The sequence below is a fragment of the Balearica regulorum genome, chromosome 1, assembly GCF_011004875.1.
Source record: "Balearica regulorum gibbericeps isolate bBalReg1 chromosome 1, bBalReg1.pri, whole genome shotgun sequence".
Taxonomy (NCBI): Eukaryota; Metazoa; Chordata; class Aves; order Gruiformes; family Gruidae; genus Balearica; species Balearica regulorum.
The window spans coordinates 85,411,461-85,426,565 of record NC_046184.1 but is presented as its reverse complement, the minus strand read 5'-3'; the positions used below and the strand labels follow the sequence as shown (position 1 = coordinate 85,426,565).

The 15,105-nt window shown below is 45.3% G+C and overlaps 1 protein-coding gene across 1 annotated transcript in view; it reads right to left on the bottom strand.

Moving 5' to 3' along the window:
* LOC104640684 (antigen WC1.1-like) overlaps positions 1-15,105 on the bottom strand; it is a 31,871-nt gene that overhangs the window by 11,145 nt on the left and 5,621 nt on the right. Inside the window, exons 2-7 of the mRNA XM_075762924.1 lie at positions 10,698-11,012; positions 8,873-9,181; positions 7,197-7,511; positions 6,086-6,397; positions 5,457-5,774; positions 4,411-4,725 (exon numbers count right to left, since the gene is read on the bottom strand). Of these exons, the coding sequence (XP_075619039.1) occupies positions 4,411-4,725; positions 5,457-5,774; positions 6,086-6,397; positions 7,197-7,511; positions 8,873-9,181; positions 10,698-11,012 (1,884 nt within the window). The remainder of the gene's footprint in view (positions 1-4,410; positions 4,726-5,456; positions 5,775-6,085; positions 6,398-7,196; positions 7,512-8,872; positions 9,182-10,697; positions 11,013-15,105) is intronic.

Genomic DNA, 15,105 nt, shown 5'->3' with positions numbered 1-15,105 from the left:
GTAGGGTTCTCCAAGGGTCTCCACTTCCTGTTTCCTACTGTGCTTTTATAGGATCCATCAGTGAACTAACTCTGTTGTTTAGTTTTGGCACTTAATTCATCACATGCTGGGGCACAGCCAAAACAAACAGCCAAAGGTGTTTGGTCTTCCTCATACTATTGATCAGCTGACCATTGACTTAGTAAATTCAGCTAATCCTGGTCTGGAGCTTGAACCAGTATGTGCAGATTGGCAAAGGGCCGGTATCCATTTTCACCATGTAGTTGTGGTTGCTCTTCCCTCAGTAGTTTTGAATCCTTGAACCTAAAATTCAGGACAGTTAGTCTAGGGCATAACCACAGTGACTGCTCTGCACTCACTTTCATGGCATTCAGACACCCTCTGCATATGCAGAGAGGACTTCGTGGTTTAGGGGGGAGTAGTTATTTTCTGCTCCTTCATGGCTCTGACTCCAGAGTTGCAAGTGTCTCTCATCTCTTGAGATGCACATTGCCACAAATTCCATTTGATACTTTTCTTTCTTGCATGTGTATATAACAGGTTTTTTTATATTGCTACCTAACCATATTGGTCCTAATGCCATGGCATGAACTATCTTGTACTGATCATCTCCAAAGTTTGCTGGCATTCCTCTTCCCACTCAAAATAAGGCTTATTTCAGGTCAGTTGCTATGTAGGTTGGGTCAATTGGCTGTAACCAGGCATGTGCGTACATCAAAATCCAGTAATGCCCAAGAAGGCCTGGGTTCTTGTTTATTGTGTGGAGGTCCATGGTGCTTATCCAAGCAATTTTGTCAGCTGGCATACATCTCCATCCATTTTGTATGCCTAAAATCTGTATTTCTTGAAGGGGCCTTATTACTTTGGAGTGCTTAATGGCAAATCCAGCACTGAGAAAAGTAATGATTTCCTATAGCCTTTTATTTAGTACTTCTGGAGTTGTTCCTCCAATCAATACATCATCAAGGTAGAGGAAAAGTTATTTGGAATTTTGTTGCTTTAAATTTTGGTGGATGATGCCATGGCAGATGATAGTAAGGGCTGTGTTTCCACTCTTGGGACAGCTGGTTCCAGATGTACTGCACACCATTCCAGATGAAGGCAAACTGAGGTCTTACTTCTTTGACCAGTGGGATTGGGGGGGGGGGGGGCGGGGGAAGCATTTGCGATATCAGCTATAGCATACCAGGTATATTCTTTAGCTTCCAGCTCATACAGGAGCTGCAATGTGTCTGGAACTGTAACAGCTAACTGGGGTGTGACTTCATTCAGAGCTCTGAAGTCTATTGTAAACTATCATTCTCCAGCAGATCTCCACGCAGGTCAAACAGGACTGTTGTAAGGTGACTGTGTTTAAGACCACTGCTTGTTTTTCCAGGGAAACAATTATTTTTTCATCAGTGGCCCCTTGGTCAGTTTGATACTGCTTTCAGCAAGTTACTTGGATTGCCAGGAGACTACACCTGGGTCTATTTAAGCAAGTTCAGCAATGTTTGGGTGATTAGACAGTCCTACACAGTCCCATAGCTGGTTCTCACCTATGCAAGCCACACTGCCTATTCCAAAAAGCCCAAAGCCTTCCTGTCCCATCCATCCATCTCTACAGGTCAAGAAAGTCAAAACCAAGAATGACAGGGGCAGTAGGGCCAGTGGCAACAAGTACCAAACCCATGTACTCAAGCTTAGGTTCCCTTCCTCCAGAGCTGGGCATGTTTCTCCTTCAGTTACTCCAAGAATTATTTGTTTATAAGTGCTACACAGAGAAGACAATAAGGTGCACTGAGCGCCACTATCATTAGGTATCCACTAGGGCGCAACATTGTTGAGGCAAGGGTGCCTGGCTGCCTTATCTGGACAGTCTAATAACTTTGGTTAACTTCATCACCCTGATGCAGGAAGTTCAAATCAGTTGTCAGAGCAGTGTGTGGTCCAGAAAGAAGGGAATGGTTTAAATAAGCTGTCACCTCTCTCCTGTGCTCACAATGCTAGGTCTATGAAGGGCTTTTCCCTCCAGTGTAGGAGGGGGACATGCCGAATTCTCATTCTCTCTTCATGTTTTTCCTGAGGTTGACCATAGCGCTGGATCCTCGGTATTATCCTCATCCATGCTGTTAGTTTGCACTCTTCTTCTGGCATCCTCACTCCAGAACGGTATACATAGGTCAATCCTTGATCAACAGGGCATCTCACCAGGTGGTACCAGAGGGGCATTAGTAAGTGTGCCTAGCCATTGGAAATTTCAAGCCCTAGCATTAATGATCACAAGCTTTTCAGGGTCCCTCTCCCTTTGCCTGTAACCACACTCTAGCAGTCCAGGAAACTGCAGTTGATTATCCCATTCCTCTCAGTCCTTTCAAAGGGGTATTTTGTTTGCAGGATCAGCACGCTTAGGCAATGCTCAACATATGTCTCCATAAACTGATCCCAAAGCCCTCCTACATTGTTCAGAACAGTGTTTACAAATAGCTTATGCCCCAATTCCCCAAAGTCCTTGCTTGCCGTCTCAAGCTTTCAGCTGTATCTTATCTGCTCTGGTGTCCCAGCAATGCCATAGCCACTGCAGAGCAGTGACTGTAAGTTTCTCCACATTTCTTTATTCATTTACACTCAAAGACTCATTGAGTGGTCACAGTCTCGGGAACAGTGTACCCTTTTCTGTAGGGCTCCTTATTGCAACTAGAGCTGCCTGAAAGGACTCATTTTTTAGTTCATGATGAGCCCCTAGGTTCCCCTCCCAAGGTATCAGGGTTCCCCTCGAGGTCAGCAATTCAAGCTCTAGGTGCTACCACAAGTACCCTGAAGCTTACAATTTGAGCATTTCAGTGCTACTAGCTGCTAAGTTCTGACCAGAATCCTCCCTTTTGTGCTGAGCATTAGTTAACACCACTTTTACCAGACTGTTACTCTTACAGAGACTGTCAACCAGATTGCCAGTTCTGCTAAGCTGTCCCAGTGCCTCTTGAAGCCCTGCTGTGAGCACGTGGTAGGCTGTGGTGTACTCCACAGCAAAGCAACGCACCACTCTTTTGGAGTTTCACAGGCATGTCTTGCACAAAAAAATATCCAGGCTCCAGGCCACTGGAGTTCTTCCCAATCACCTTCCCCTCCAACAAGGCCTGTCGCACTCTCCATTTCCCACCTGTTTACACATAGTTTGTACTCTTCCCTGCTCCTGTCCCCCCACCCCCCTGACAATGAGCATACCACTTACACCACATTATAGCAAATTTCCAATATCAGAATCAAGGCCTCTCTGGAGCTTTGAAGTCACTACAATTATTCCAATCCCAAGGCATGCCAGGTACTAGTGTTGCCAGAGCATCTCCCACATTTACTGTCTGCTATCATGGGCAAAAGTTTCCACTTGGGAAATTTAACTTAATTTTATTTTTTGCACTTAAACTTAATTATTGCTTTGGATAATGAGGAAAAAAAAGAAAACATTAACAATTAAACAAACACTGAAGGAAACACCTTTGATCCACTCCATTAGTCCTAACTTCCTTTGTTTTCCCTCCTAATTCCTTCAATGAGGGTGGCAGTGCAGGAGGTTGTGGTTTTTTTCTGCTGCTCCTTGCTTCTTATTAATTTTCCTCTGCTCCAGCATAGATGCTTCAAAGGCTGCAGTACCTTCAGGGGTTGTATTTGCCCCATTGTGGGTTCTCCAGACGCTGCAGTTCCTTCAGGTTTTGTACTTGGTCAATGTGGCTGACCAACTGCCATCCACAGGCTGCAGTCCCTTCAGGGTTGTTACGTGCTCCATCGTGGGCCCTCCACATGCTGCAGGTACCTGCTCCAGTGTGGGTCCTCCACAATCTGCAGATCCTTCAGGGACTGTTCTGGTGTGGCTTATCCACAGGCCACAGCCCTCTCACAGGTATACCTCCTCTGGTATGGAAACCATGTCTCCAGCCATGTCCCCAGCAGTGGCTTTTTCCACTTCTCCTTCATTTCTCCTCTCTCTTGAAGGTGCCACTCTATCTTGACTATGCAGGAGCAGATCCACCATATGCTCCTCTGATTAGTTGTTGCTTTGGTACACAGTGTGTCGTTTCCATTGGTTTCAGAGCCAGCTGTAACTGATTGTAACGGGCACACGGCAGTTGATGACCTCCTCCTGCACAAGGGACACCCACAGCCCCTTGCAGTGGAAAGCTTTACAGAAACCTTCCAATTTATTCCCCAAATATCCCGACCCACCACACATTTTGTGTGTGTGTTAATGCAAAATAAGGACTTCTGTAGACCCTTTGCCACTTGGTGGGACCAAGGGGATGTGCTGACCAACTATGCTTGTAGTCAAGAGAGAGCAAGAGGCTGTCCAAGCAAGTCTCCACTATTCTCTGCTTCCCCTTCTTGTAACCCTCCCCTTTCAACCCACAGGGTGAGAAAAGGATTCTCTGAACACACCTGAGCACAGGACTCCAGCATCCTCTTTGTGTTGGCAGTTGTGCTGGCCCCATGCCCTAGAGGGACATGCCCAGAGATCAGATTCAGCCCCGGTGCAGTTCACATCATCCAGCCAGATCTGTCCTGAGCCTTGGCCATAATAAGCAGAGACAAATGCCTTGATGGCATGTCCACATCCCAGCTGTTTGCAAACAACATTAGCATCTGATAGATCCCATTTATCATCGCAGATGGTGCCCCAGACGCCATCATGATAAAGCTCTACTCTCCCAGCACAGCGCTTTGTTCCATTCACCAGCCTGATCTGTCTGCTTCCTGCAGGAAGAAAACCCAGCAGTCAACATACAATATAATGATAATGCACAGGTCTGTGTAATGGCTCTATGTTTAAAGCATGTTTAAGGCATTATATTATATTCCATTTCGTATGTGATGGTTTCTTGGGCAGAACTCCTATGATCCTAGAACTGCATAAAGGAAAAGGCCTACTCCTGCATCAGGTAAATGTTTGAATCATTCCTGCGAGATGTTGCAAACAAGGAGTATTTAGTCATAGTAAGTATATGTGGAGATCACCTTATCTTAGAAAGACTGAGAAGCTGTTTTCTGTCTAAACTCTTTTAATTGGACAGACACAGAGACAGCTTCTGTTACAGATGGGTTACAAAATAAGAGAAGAGTAGAGACAGTTCTAATTTACTTTAGAAAGGCTGCAGGTATCTATAAATATAGAGACGTCAGAAAATAAAACCTATTTAATTACCAAGTGACAGAATGTGTGGCGGTCATGGCCAAATTAGTGTTCTTATGACTTCTGTATTCTATTATTTATTTTTGATTCTGTGAGATAAATTCTTTAAGAAATTCAGATGAAGAAAGCATTATGTAAATTGCACTTGCTTCCTTAACTACAATTTGTTCCTTAGAGTATACAAGCAGGTGGGTATCACAATCTCAGACCCCTGCATATTTAAGGTGAGGCCACAGCAGAAGGTGGGCTAGAGGCAACCCAGGAAACATTCTGTTGCTTTTGCACAGTAACTCACCTGAGCAAATCACACCAACATCTTCAGCAACTCCCGTTGGCACTGTCTGAGAATGGGAGGTCTTACAGAGCATTAGCTGAGTCTCATTTCCAGCACACTGGACACTTCTTAAGCCCACAAGACCAGTGCCTCGCTCAGACCTTGGAATGTAATAGGCTTTCTCGGCAATTCCACACTGGAGCTGTCTGCATACTACATGAGCATCCTTAATGTCCCAGTCATCATCCAGGACTCTGTTCCACATGCCATTGAGAGAGATTTCAACTCGCCCATCACAGCGGCTCTCACCACCTGAGAGTCTGAGTGATTCAGCAAGACCTGGGCTCAAGAGAGTTGGAAAACGTATTGAATAACATCTACTGCTCTTACTGCAGTAGAAGTAACATACAGGAGAGAGATGGAAGACAAATTTCAATGTTGGTAAAAAAATCTTACCACTGGTTAAGGAAACAGCCTCTGTTAAGGCTTTGTTTGCTTTCATGCACACAAAGGTCTGCAATGGGAAGCAAGAAAGGCTTCCCCAGCTCCAAGACTAGATCCTGTGATCCAGACTTACTTGGCAGAGTGAGATCGCCAATGCTGCTTTGGTCTGAAGTTGCACTGCCCATAAAAGGCCACTCCTGACTTACCTGAGCAAATAACAGTGGCTGCTTCTCTGGCCGAACAGGTTGGATTGCCCAAAGTCACTTGACCACAGTCCCACAGGCAGGACTCTGTCCCTTCACAGTGAAAAGCATCTCTCCATACAGGCCCATTCCCGTCCACAAAACGGTCTCCTGTCTGGATTGACTTTGCATAGCCACAGTTCAGCTGATGACAGAGAACATTGGCAGCTTGCAAATTCCAGTGAGAGCGGCAGAGTCTTCCCCATGTGTCTCCATGGCGGATCTCCACTCTGCCAGAGCACGTGGTGCCATTCACCAACCTGCCCCCTGCGCACCCTTAATAAAAGAGAAAGTGAGTACTGAGGTGTCATGTTCGTAACTGCTCGCAGGCATGACATGAAAGTGACTGGGAAATGGGAATGAGTTTTCTTAGCATTCAGTAGTAAAAATGACTCCACTGGGCCACTGGAACTTCCATACTCATAACTAGACTTCAGCCCACCCTATTTTACTGAGAAGAATTACTAGAAATCAGGATCTGGTCCCCTTTGCAATTTTTAAACTTGGGGCACTAGGTTTCAGGGTTCTGGGTGAAGCAAGAGACCTTAACTGTTCTGACCAGCCTCACCTAGGGCCTCCAGCTACGCATCCAAGGCTACTGGTCCAAGGACTAACTTAAACCTGGACCAGTCTGTGACTGGTGTAACTGTTTCCAGTCTTGTCTCCTGCTACTCCTGAGTGTAGTCTCCAGTTGGACCCTACGTCTAATGGATTACTTTGCCTTGTCTGGGACTGTCCATAGACCTTGTTTTCAGTACCTTCCTCTGTCCTCTATGCAGATGCTTTGGATTGTGCCTTGGTGGGTAAGGACATGCCTGTGTTGCCCTCGCACTCTGTCCCCAGCTCATCCTACCTTGTGGAGCAGCCCTATTCTTGATATTTCCTGATGCTAGGAGCATTTCACAGAGAACAGCCTTGTGCTACAGGTGAAGTGCAGCCTCAGCTCCTGGAAACGCCTGTAGCAGCAGACAAAAGATGGAGCTTGGCTCCATAGACACCCTCTGGATTTTGGGTCCATATTTTTCCTCAAAGAAAGAGTTTTTCAGTTCTCTTCTTAGACCTTTCTGCTGCTCACCTGAACATACCACACGTGCATCTTTTCCAGCAGGGCATTCATCATGACCTAGCACACTCACAGAACAGTCTCTCAGGTGTGAGCCATTCTTCTTGCAGCTGAATGTGCCATTCCAGACAGATCCATTTCCTCTCCCGAAGGATTGTCCACCTGGTATCAGTAGGGCAACTCCACAGTCCAGCTGTTGGCAGAGGGCATTGGCAGCTGGTAAATCCCACAGATAGTCACACAGAGTTCCCCACGTGCCTCCATGAAGAAGCTCTACTCTCCCTGAACATGTGGTACTGCCATTTGCCAGCCTGTACCCACCATAGCCTGCAGAAAGAATAAAGGAACTTAGCAGTTACTTTTTCTTCCTTTTTTTTTTTTTTTTTTTTTTTTTTTCCTTCCCCCTCTGTGCTATTGCATTGAAAATTGTGGGAGAGATCTAGCTGCAAGGAACTAGCTGCAAGGAACTAGCACTCACTGTGTCTCAGGTTACTGGGAAGCATATTAGACTAGGATATTCATAACCCTGCTCTGAAAAAAAAAAACCAAACCAACCCTCTTTATTGTCCATGTTGTAGCCTGCACTACATGACTAAAAGTCTTTTGACTCTTTAAGTTCTGTCTCTCATCCTCTGCTCTGCTCTCTTCTCCCCCCACAATACTGCTGCTACCTCGCAACATCTTTTCTTGCAGAGGCAGTTCCAGCATTGTCTTGTATTTGGAGCATGTGAGACCTGAATTTACTTTCTGAGCTGTGACTCTTGCAAGATGGAGGCAGGAACCAAGACCTGTCAGTTACTGATACCTTAACTGCCACAGCTCCCCAGCCAGTGCTCCAGATTGCCATGGCCAGTGGGACAGTGTCCAAGGCAGCCTTGAAACAGACTGTAGCCCTTTGACTGGGAGTTGGCCATGAACTGCAGTCCTTTCCAGGCTTGTTTTGTGACAGGGTGTTGCCAGCAGCTCTGCCCCATGTTCAGATTACCCATTTTGATTTGGACCCTCAGGAAAAAAGTTGTGTTTGCTAGGTCTAATCATCACTTTTGTAGTGGGTGGCAATAACTTAGCTGTATTTAGAGACCCCAGCAGCCATGACTGTATGGAGTTCTTAAATAATGTTACCTGGCAGTCACAACTAAAGTCATCCAGGCCTCTGATAACTTTTTTCTTTCTTTCTTTTTTCTTTAATATCTTAAATTTGTAACTTGTGCCTCCTTTGACCTTTGACCTTTTGGAGGTATGGTTTTATAATTCTCTTCCAGTTTTATAATTAACTGAAGTGCCAGGGATTAACATACACACTGGCAGCACAGAAAATAATTTCATTTCTCCAGGTTCCTTCTTGTCTGCTCTGGCCATCTCTCCTTTTATTTATATGAGAAAGACATGGAAGGAATTCTCAGTAACATAAAACAAATGACAGCCCTTTTGATATCTGCATCCCTAGTGCAGAAGCGAAGTCGTTAGAACAGCCCATGTTAAATGCAGACTCTCAGTAAAGTGAATGAGAGACTGTGGGGCTGCTCTTTATTACTGCCTGGCCTTCCCTGGATGGCTCAAGGTGTGATAGGGAAAGCACCCAAGAACCCTGAGGACCACGGAAATATGCAGTGGCTCTCAACTGTGGATTGACAGCAAGAAGACATACAGGACACATGTAGATTATGTCCATCAGTCCAAAGTCTCACCTGAACATACAACGGTGGCATCATGAGAGCATGTCTTACTATGGTGTAGCATCCTGGGACAGTGTGCAAGGTGAGTCTCATTCCCTACACAGTGAAACTCTTCTTGCCAGATCAGTTCATGTCTGTCTCCAAAGTGAGTTTCTCTCAAGATATCCACAGCCTGGCCACACTCTAACTCATTACATATAACAGAGGCAGTTTTGAAATCAATGTGTGAAAAACAGACCGTAGCCCAAGTTTCTTCTTGCTTTACTTTCAGATGTCCTGAGCAGGCAGTGTCCCCTCCACTCAAACGCAGCCCAGAAAAACCTGGGAAAAAACCCCAAGAAATCCAGCATGAATGGTTGGTTGTACTGACCTAATTTAATACCTCCCATACCTTCATGGGCAAGACACATGTCACTTCTCTGAGGACCACTGATACTGTTAAATAACCATTGTGGCAATTCCCGTATGCCACTGAGAAGAGAGAAAATGGTGTGTAGAAATGCTTATTACTCAGCATGTGAAAATACTAAATCCTTGGGAAGCTACAGGAAGGAAGTTTTGAAGATTTGCCAAATGCTTGAGAAATAGCAGTCCCCAAATAAATAAATAAATAAATAGCCATTTACTAGTGTGTGTCCTTGAGATGTCATTGTTCAAATGAATAGGAAGCTGAAGCACCCCAGAAAGAAGAAAGAGGAAATGTTGCACCCATCTTCAGAACAGGCTAAAAAAGACAGTCTGGAGATCTACAGGCTGGTCAGTCTCACTTTGGTACCTGGGAAAAACATGGAGTGAGTCCTGCTGGAACACATTTCTGGGCACAAGAAGGTGAATTGAAGAGTCAGCATGGATTTACCAAGGGTAAATCACGCCTGTGTGACCTTGTTACTTTCTGTGATAAAAGTAACTGTATTTGTGGATGAGGGAAGACTAGCACATGTCATTTACCTCACATTTAGCAATGCCTTTGACACTGTCTTGTACAATATTCTTGTGTCCAAACTAGGATGTTACAGTCTGGGTGGGTGGACAGCTACATGGTTAAAAAGCTGACTGGATGGTCAGGCTCAGAGAGTAGTGAGTAGTGGGTTGCACTCTACCTGCAGGCTGGCAACAAGCAGAATACCACTTGTTGGCTCTTTTCTGGGACCTGTTCTGTTTGGCATCTTTACCAACAACCTGGTGGAGGTGATGGAGTGCATTCTTATAATTTAGGGATGTGGAGGGAGATAAACCCTAAGGGCAGAGCTGCCATTCAGAGGGACCTAGACAGGCTGGATTAATGGGCTGACAGGAACCTTATAAAAATCAAAAAGGGCAAATCTAAAGTCTTGAAGCTGGGGAGGAAAAACCTCTTGCAATGGTACTTTATCCAAAAAGCAAAACCAAGCACATCTTGCAGAGGAAGGCAGTCAAACAGACAATGGATTTTTTTATCATTACAGACTGTCCTGCCTTAGTGTACATGAAGATCTGCAAAAGAAAGGCAGTTATATGGCATAACACAGCATTTTCTTGCCTCTCCATCTACACCTGCTCTTTTAGCTCCCATACCTTGTCAAAGACAAGTTTAGTACTGCTCTCCTGGGAGAGCTGTGGTAGAAACAAGTAGTATTTCTTTTTCTGTTCCATGTCATTTAATATCTCTACTTCGATTCTATATCATTGCTGTACCCAGGCAAAGAAGACATACACTAAGCAGAAGACTTAATGCTGGTGCAACTTGCTTTGGCTGAGTGGAGGCCAGGGAGAAAGTGTTACCGCTGTGCAGTACTTGGACAAAGTTTGATCTCAGCTTGTAGCATTTTTCTGTGATACAAGTTGGATGACTTCTTACCTGAGCAGATCACTCCAGTATCAAAGTAATGAGGGCAGGTAAAAGAACCCCATCCTGTATGTGAGCAGTTCCAGAGAGTGGATTCATCACCACGACAGTCAACTCGATACAACCACGTTGGTCCAGATCCTTCTCCAAAAGGAGCTCGATTAAGGGCCTGAACAGCAGATCCACATTGTAGTTGCTTACAAACAACCTCAGCATCTTCTATGGTCCAGTCACCATCGCACACAGTTCCCCACTGCTCCTCATGTTTTACTTCCACTCTCCCAGAGCAGGGGCCAGTTCCATTTGACAGCCTCAATTCATCAGCACCTTCATACACAGAGACAGAGCAAATTTACGCAAAGGACAATGCCTAATCACAATTATCTATTGCAGATGGTAATGAGATTATTATTACTCTTATTTTACTCTTAAATCGGGCTTATTCGGTTCACCTTTCTAAATAGTCCAACTTGAAGTTTTTTGCAGGCAGTTTTATTTGTATTTACAAGTTTGAACTAACCACTGCTAAAATGTAAGTTATTTCTAATAACAGGCAAGCTTTCACTTCTTCTGACTTATCAGGGCTGGGAAATGCTGAGTAATGTCCTGCTGTGTGATTCACAAAGGCTTCAACAGAAACTCCTTTCTCTGTTGTTCTACCATGATGATAACCATCTGAAAATGTTCACTGGGCACCAGTTTCTTCATTCCTGTGTTCAGTATGGTGTGAAGAAGCCATTTCCCTTGTTTGCCTCAACTTGTTCCTCTCAGACAAACTACTGCTTGCAACTCAGTGTCCCAATACTCTATTCTTTCCCTCTTCTCTTGCCCTAGCGATGGGGTACCCAAGTCAGGGGTACCCAATGAGAGAAGAGAATTCCTCAGGAGGGGTAAGGAGATGCAGCAGCATAAGCAGAAGACAGACAGGTAGGTCTTCACCTTGTTCCTCATGCCTCTACCATCTCTTGGGGTAGGGCTGATGCCCAAAGAACCCTCTTTTCCTGCTCTGCTTCCAGGTCTGTCTCTTTCCTTTGATATGGATACACATTTCCCAGTTCGTTTTACCTGTGGACTCACAAAATAACATTACAGTCGCCACAGAGCACTTAGAGAGCTTGACAGAAGAGGGAAGATGTACATGTTGGTTTCTTGCTTTACAGTGTTGGACTGCTGCTATAGATGCTGCAAATATTACACAGTAGCTTAGCACAGGGACTTAAAGGCTGAAAAACACAGACAGAATTTTGCTACATTAAAAGGCAGGAATGAAGGTGGGACAGAGAAGCAGTTCTTAGGAATCCAAGCTACACAAAGGCCTACTAGACCAAAGAAACACAGGGGAAAAGGTCTGAGTCTGCATCTGGCACAGACACAGTAAGCACTGGAAAAACTGAAGTGTGTAGCCTAATATGTAATGACATGTAAAGAAAAAAAGTGGACTTGCTCAGGAATTGTCTTTAATTTTTTTTTCCAGTCAAGAATTTTAAGACAAGAGTTTTAGAACATCTTTTCATAAAAAAAGATTCTTTACTTGCAGAAAGTCTTGTATCTGCTTGACTAAAAAGCATATATAGAATCACAGAATCATAGAACATATTGAGTTAATTTTCTGAACTGACGTAGACAATGATTTTCTGGAGATATTTGTGAAAACAAACATTGAAACAAAAAAATCCCCAACCCAAACCTTCTGCTAAATTCCATCAAAATCAGCCACCGCTGTAATTAAACTACAATATGTATAGCATTCCATTGTTAGGTTATGTGATAGAAAGCTTGTCTTCATGTGCAAAAGAGAACAGAGGAAGAATGGCAGGTGGGGGAACCCCAATAATCCAGTCAGAGCTCTGTCCTGACCCCTTCTAGGGCTCTCACAGCAAAGCAATCTAGGCCCCATTGTCCATCTGGTGTGAAACCCATCAGATGAATCAATGTGAGGGTGTTCCGTGTCACCTTAGAGACTGAGGGGACCTAGTGGGTATGGAACACCCTATGAGATGCAAGAGAAGAGCATCTTGGAATTGCACAAGGCTTATTATGAGATGTTCAGGAGAGGGATCAAAGGTGGGGAGGGGAGGGATCAAGGATATTTGGGTAGGAGCAAGCATAAGAAAATAGAAGGGTAAGTGGATAAAAGGATGAGAGTCAATGGGCACAAATGGGACTTTCCTTCTGAATATCAAAACCCACTTTTTTACCATGAGGATGATTAAGCACTGGAACAGGTTACCCAGGGATGTTGTGGAGTTGGCTTCCTTGGAGATATTCAAAAGCCACCTGGACATGGTCTTGACAACTGGCTCTAGGTGGCCCTGCTAGAGCAGGGGGGGGGTTGGACTAGATGACCTCCAGAGGTCCCTTCCAACCTCAACCACCCTGATTTTGTGAAAAGTGGCCAATGGTGGGTAAGCAGGGTGCTGGTCAGCATGCTTGTCTGGCTATGCCCTGCACGTAATCAGCACTATCCATTGTGGTTTTGTATTAAAATCTATTTATAACTGTTTTCCTGGGTGAGGTGACTCTATTCAGCGTGCATGTATGTGTATGGAGTTCTAAGTGCCAGCAACTGCAGCTGGACTACAGGTCATAGAAGCACGTGTCTTTGGTGCTGTGCTGGTTTTGGCTGGGATAGAATTAAGTTTCTTCATAGTAGCTGGTATGGGGCTGTGTTTTGGATTTGTGCTGAAAACAGTGTTGGTAGCACAGGGATGTTTTAGTAACTGCTGAGCAGTGCTCACACAGAGCCAAGGCCTTTTCTGCTTCTCACACTGCCCCACCAGGGAGGAGGCTGGGGGTGCACAAGGAGTTGGGAGGGGACACAGCTGGGACAGCTGACCCCAGCTGACCAAAGGGATATGCCATACCATATGACATCATGCTCAGCATATATAGCTGGGGGAAGAAGAAGGAAGGGGAGGACATTCGGAGTGATGGCATTTGTCTTCCCAAGTAACTGTTACACATGATGGAGCCATGCTTTCCTGGAGATGTCTGAACACTTGCCTGCCCATGGGAAGTGAGGAATGAATTCCTTGTTTGGCTTTGCTTCTGTGTGCATATTTTGCTTTACCTATTAAGCTGTCTCAAGCTAGGAGTTTTTCTCACTTTTACCCTTCCAATTCTCTCCCCCATCTGTGACTGTTTGCTCAACTGCTGCTCAGATTTTGGCTAACACAGCTCATGCTAAGGCCTGATGTATGCTGGGAACAGCACCATTAGGTCAAAGCAAGAGCACTACATAGGTGAGACAGGTGCCCGGAAAGAGCTAAAGGGCCATTATACAGCCATTACAACCTGCTGACTGCTGGCTCCTGCAGCCATCATCTTTGTCTCCCAGTTTCTTCAGAATCTGCTAACTTAGAGAAATGGTATAGACCAAACTTCCAAGCTGGAAGGTATAGAAACATCAGCTTACTCGAAAGTCTTTGAAGCAGATGCAACAGCTGCCTGACTGCTGTGATACCTATGAATATTGAAATATTAAGATCAACTCAAGCAATTAGAGCCATTGCTCAATAGATGTAACCAAACAAAAGGGAGACCATTACAAATTAGAAAATAGTTAGAATAGTTGTAAGATAAGAAGCTCTGGAATAATATCATTTTAAAACAGCTCGGCCTTGGAAGAACAGATGCGCAAAGACAAGAAAGTTACAAGATGATCACAAAACCAGCCTTGAAGGATAAGGTATACGTGAGTGGTGGGTTGACTGTGGCTGGGGGCCAGGTGCCCACCAGAGCTGCTCTATCACACCCCTCCTTCACTAGACAGGGGAGAAAAGGTACAACGAAAAGCTTACGGGTCGAGATAAGGACAGGGAGAGATCATTCTCTAATTGTCGTCACGAGCAAAACAGACTGAACTTAGAGAGGGAATTCATCTAATTTATTACTAAGCAAAACAGAGTAGAGGAATGAGAAATAAAACCAACTCTTAAAACACCTCCCCCCACCCCTCCCATCTTCCTGGGCTCAACTTCACTCCCGGCTTCAACCTCCGCCCCCCCTCAGTGGCACAGGGGGACGGGGAATGGGGGTTACGGTCAGGTCATCACACGTTGTTTTTGCCACTTCTTCATCCTCAGGGGGAGGACTCCTCTCATCCTTCCCCTGCTCCAACATGGAGTCCCTCCCATGGGAGACAGTCCTTCATGAACTTCTCCAACATGAGTCTCTCCCACGGGCTACAGTCCTTCACGAACTGCTCCAGCGTGGGTCCCTTCCACAGGGTGCAGACCTTCAGGAGCAAACTGCTCCAGCGTGGGTCCCCCACAGGGTCACAAGTCCTGCCAGAAAACCTGCTCTGGCGTGGGCTCCTCTCTCCACGGATCCACAGGTCCTGCCAGGACCTTGCTCCAGCACAGGCTTCCCATGGGGCCACAGCCTCCTTCAGGTGTCTCCACCTGCTCCAGCGTGGGGT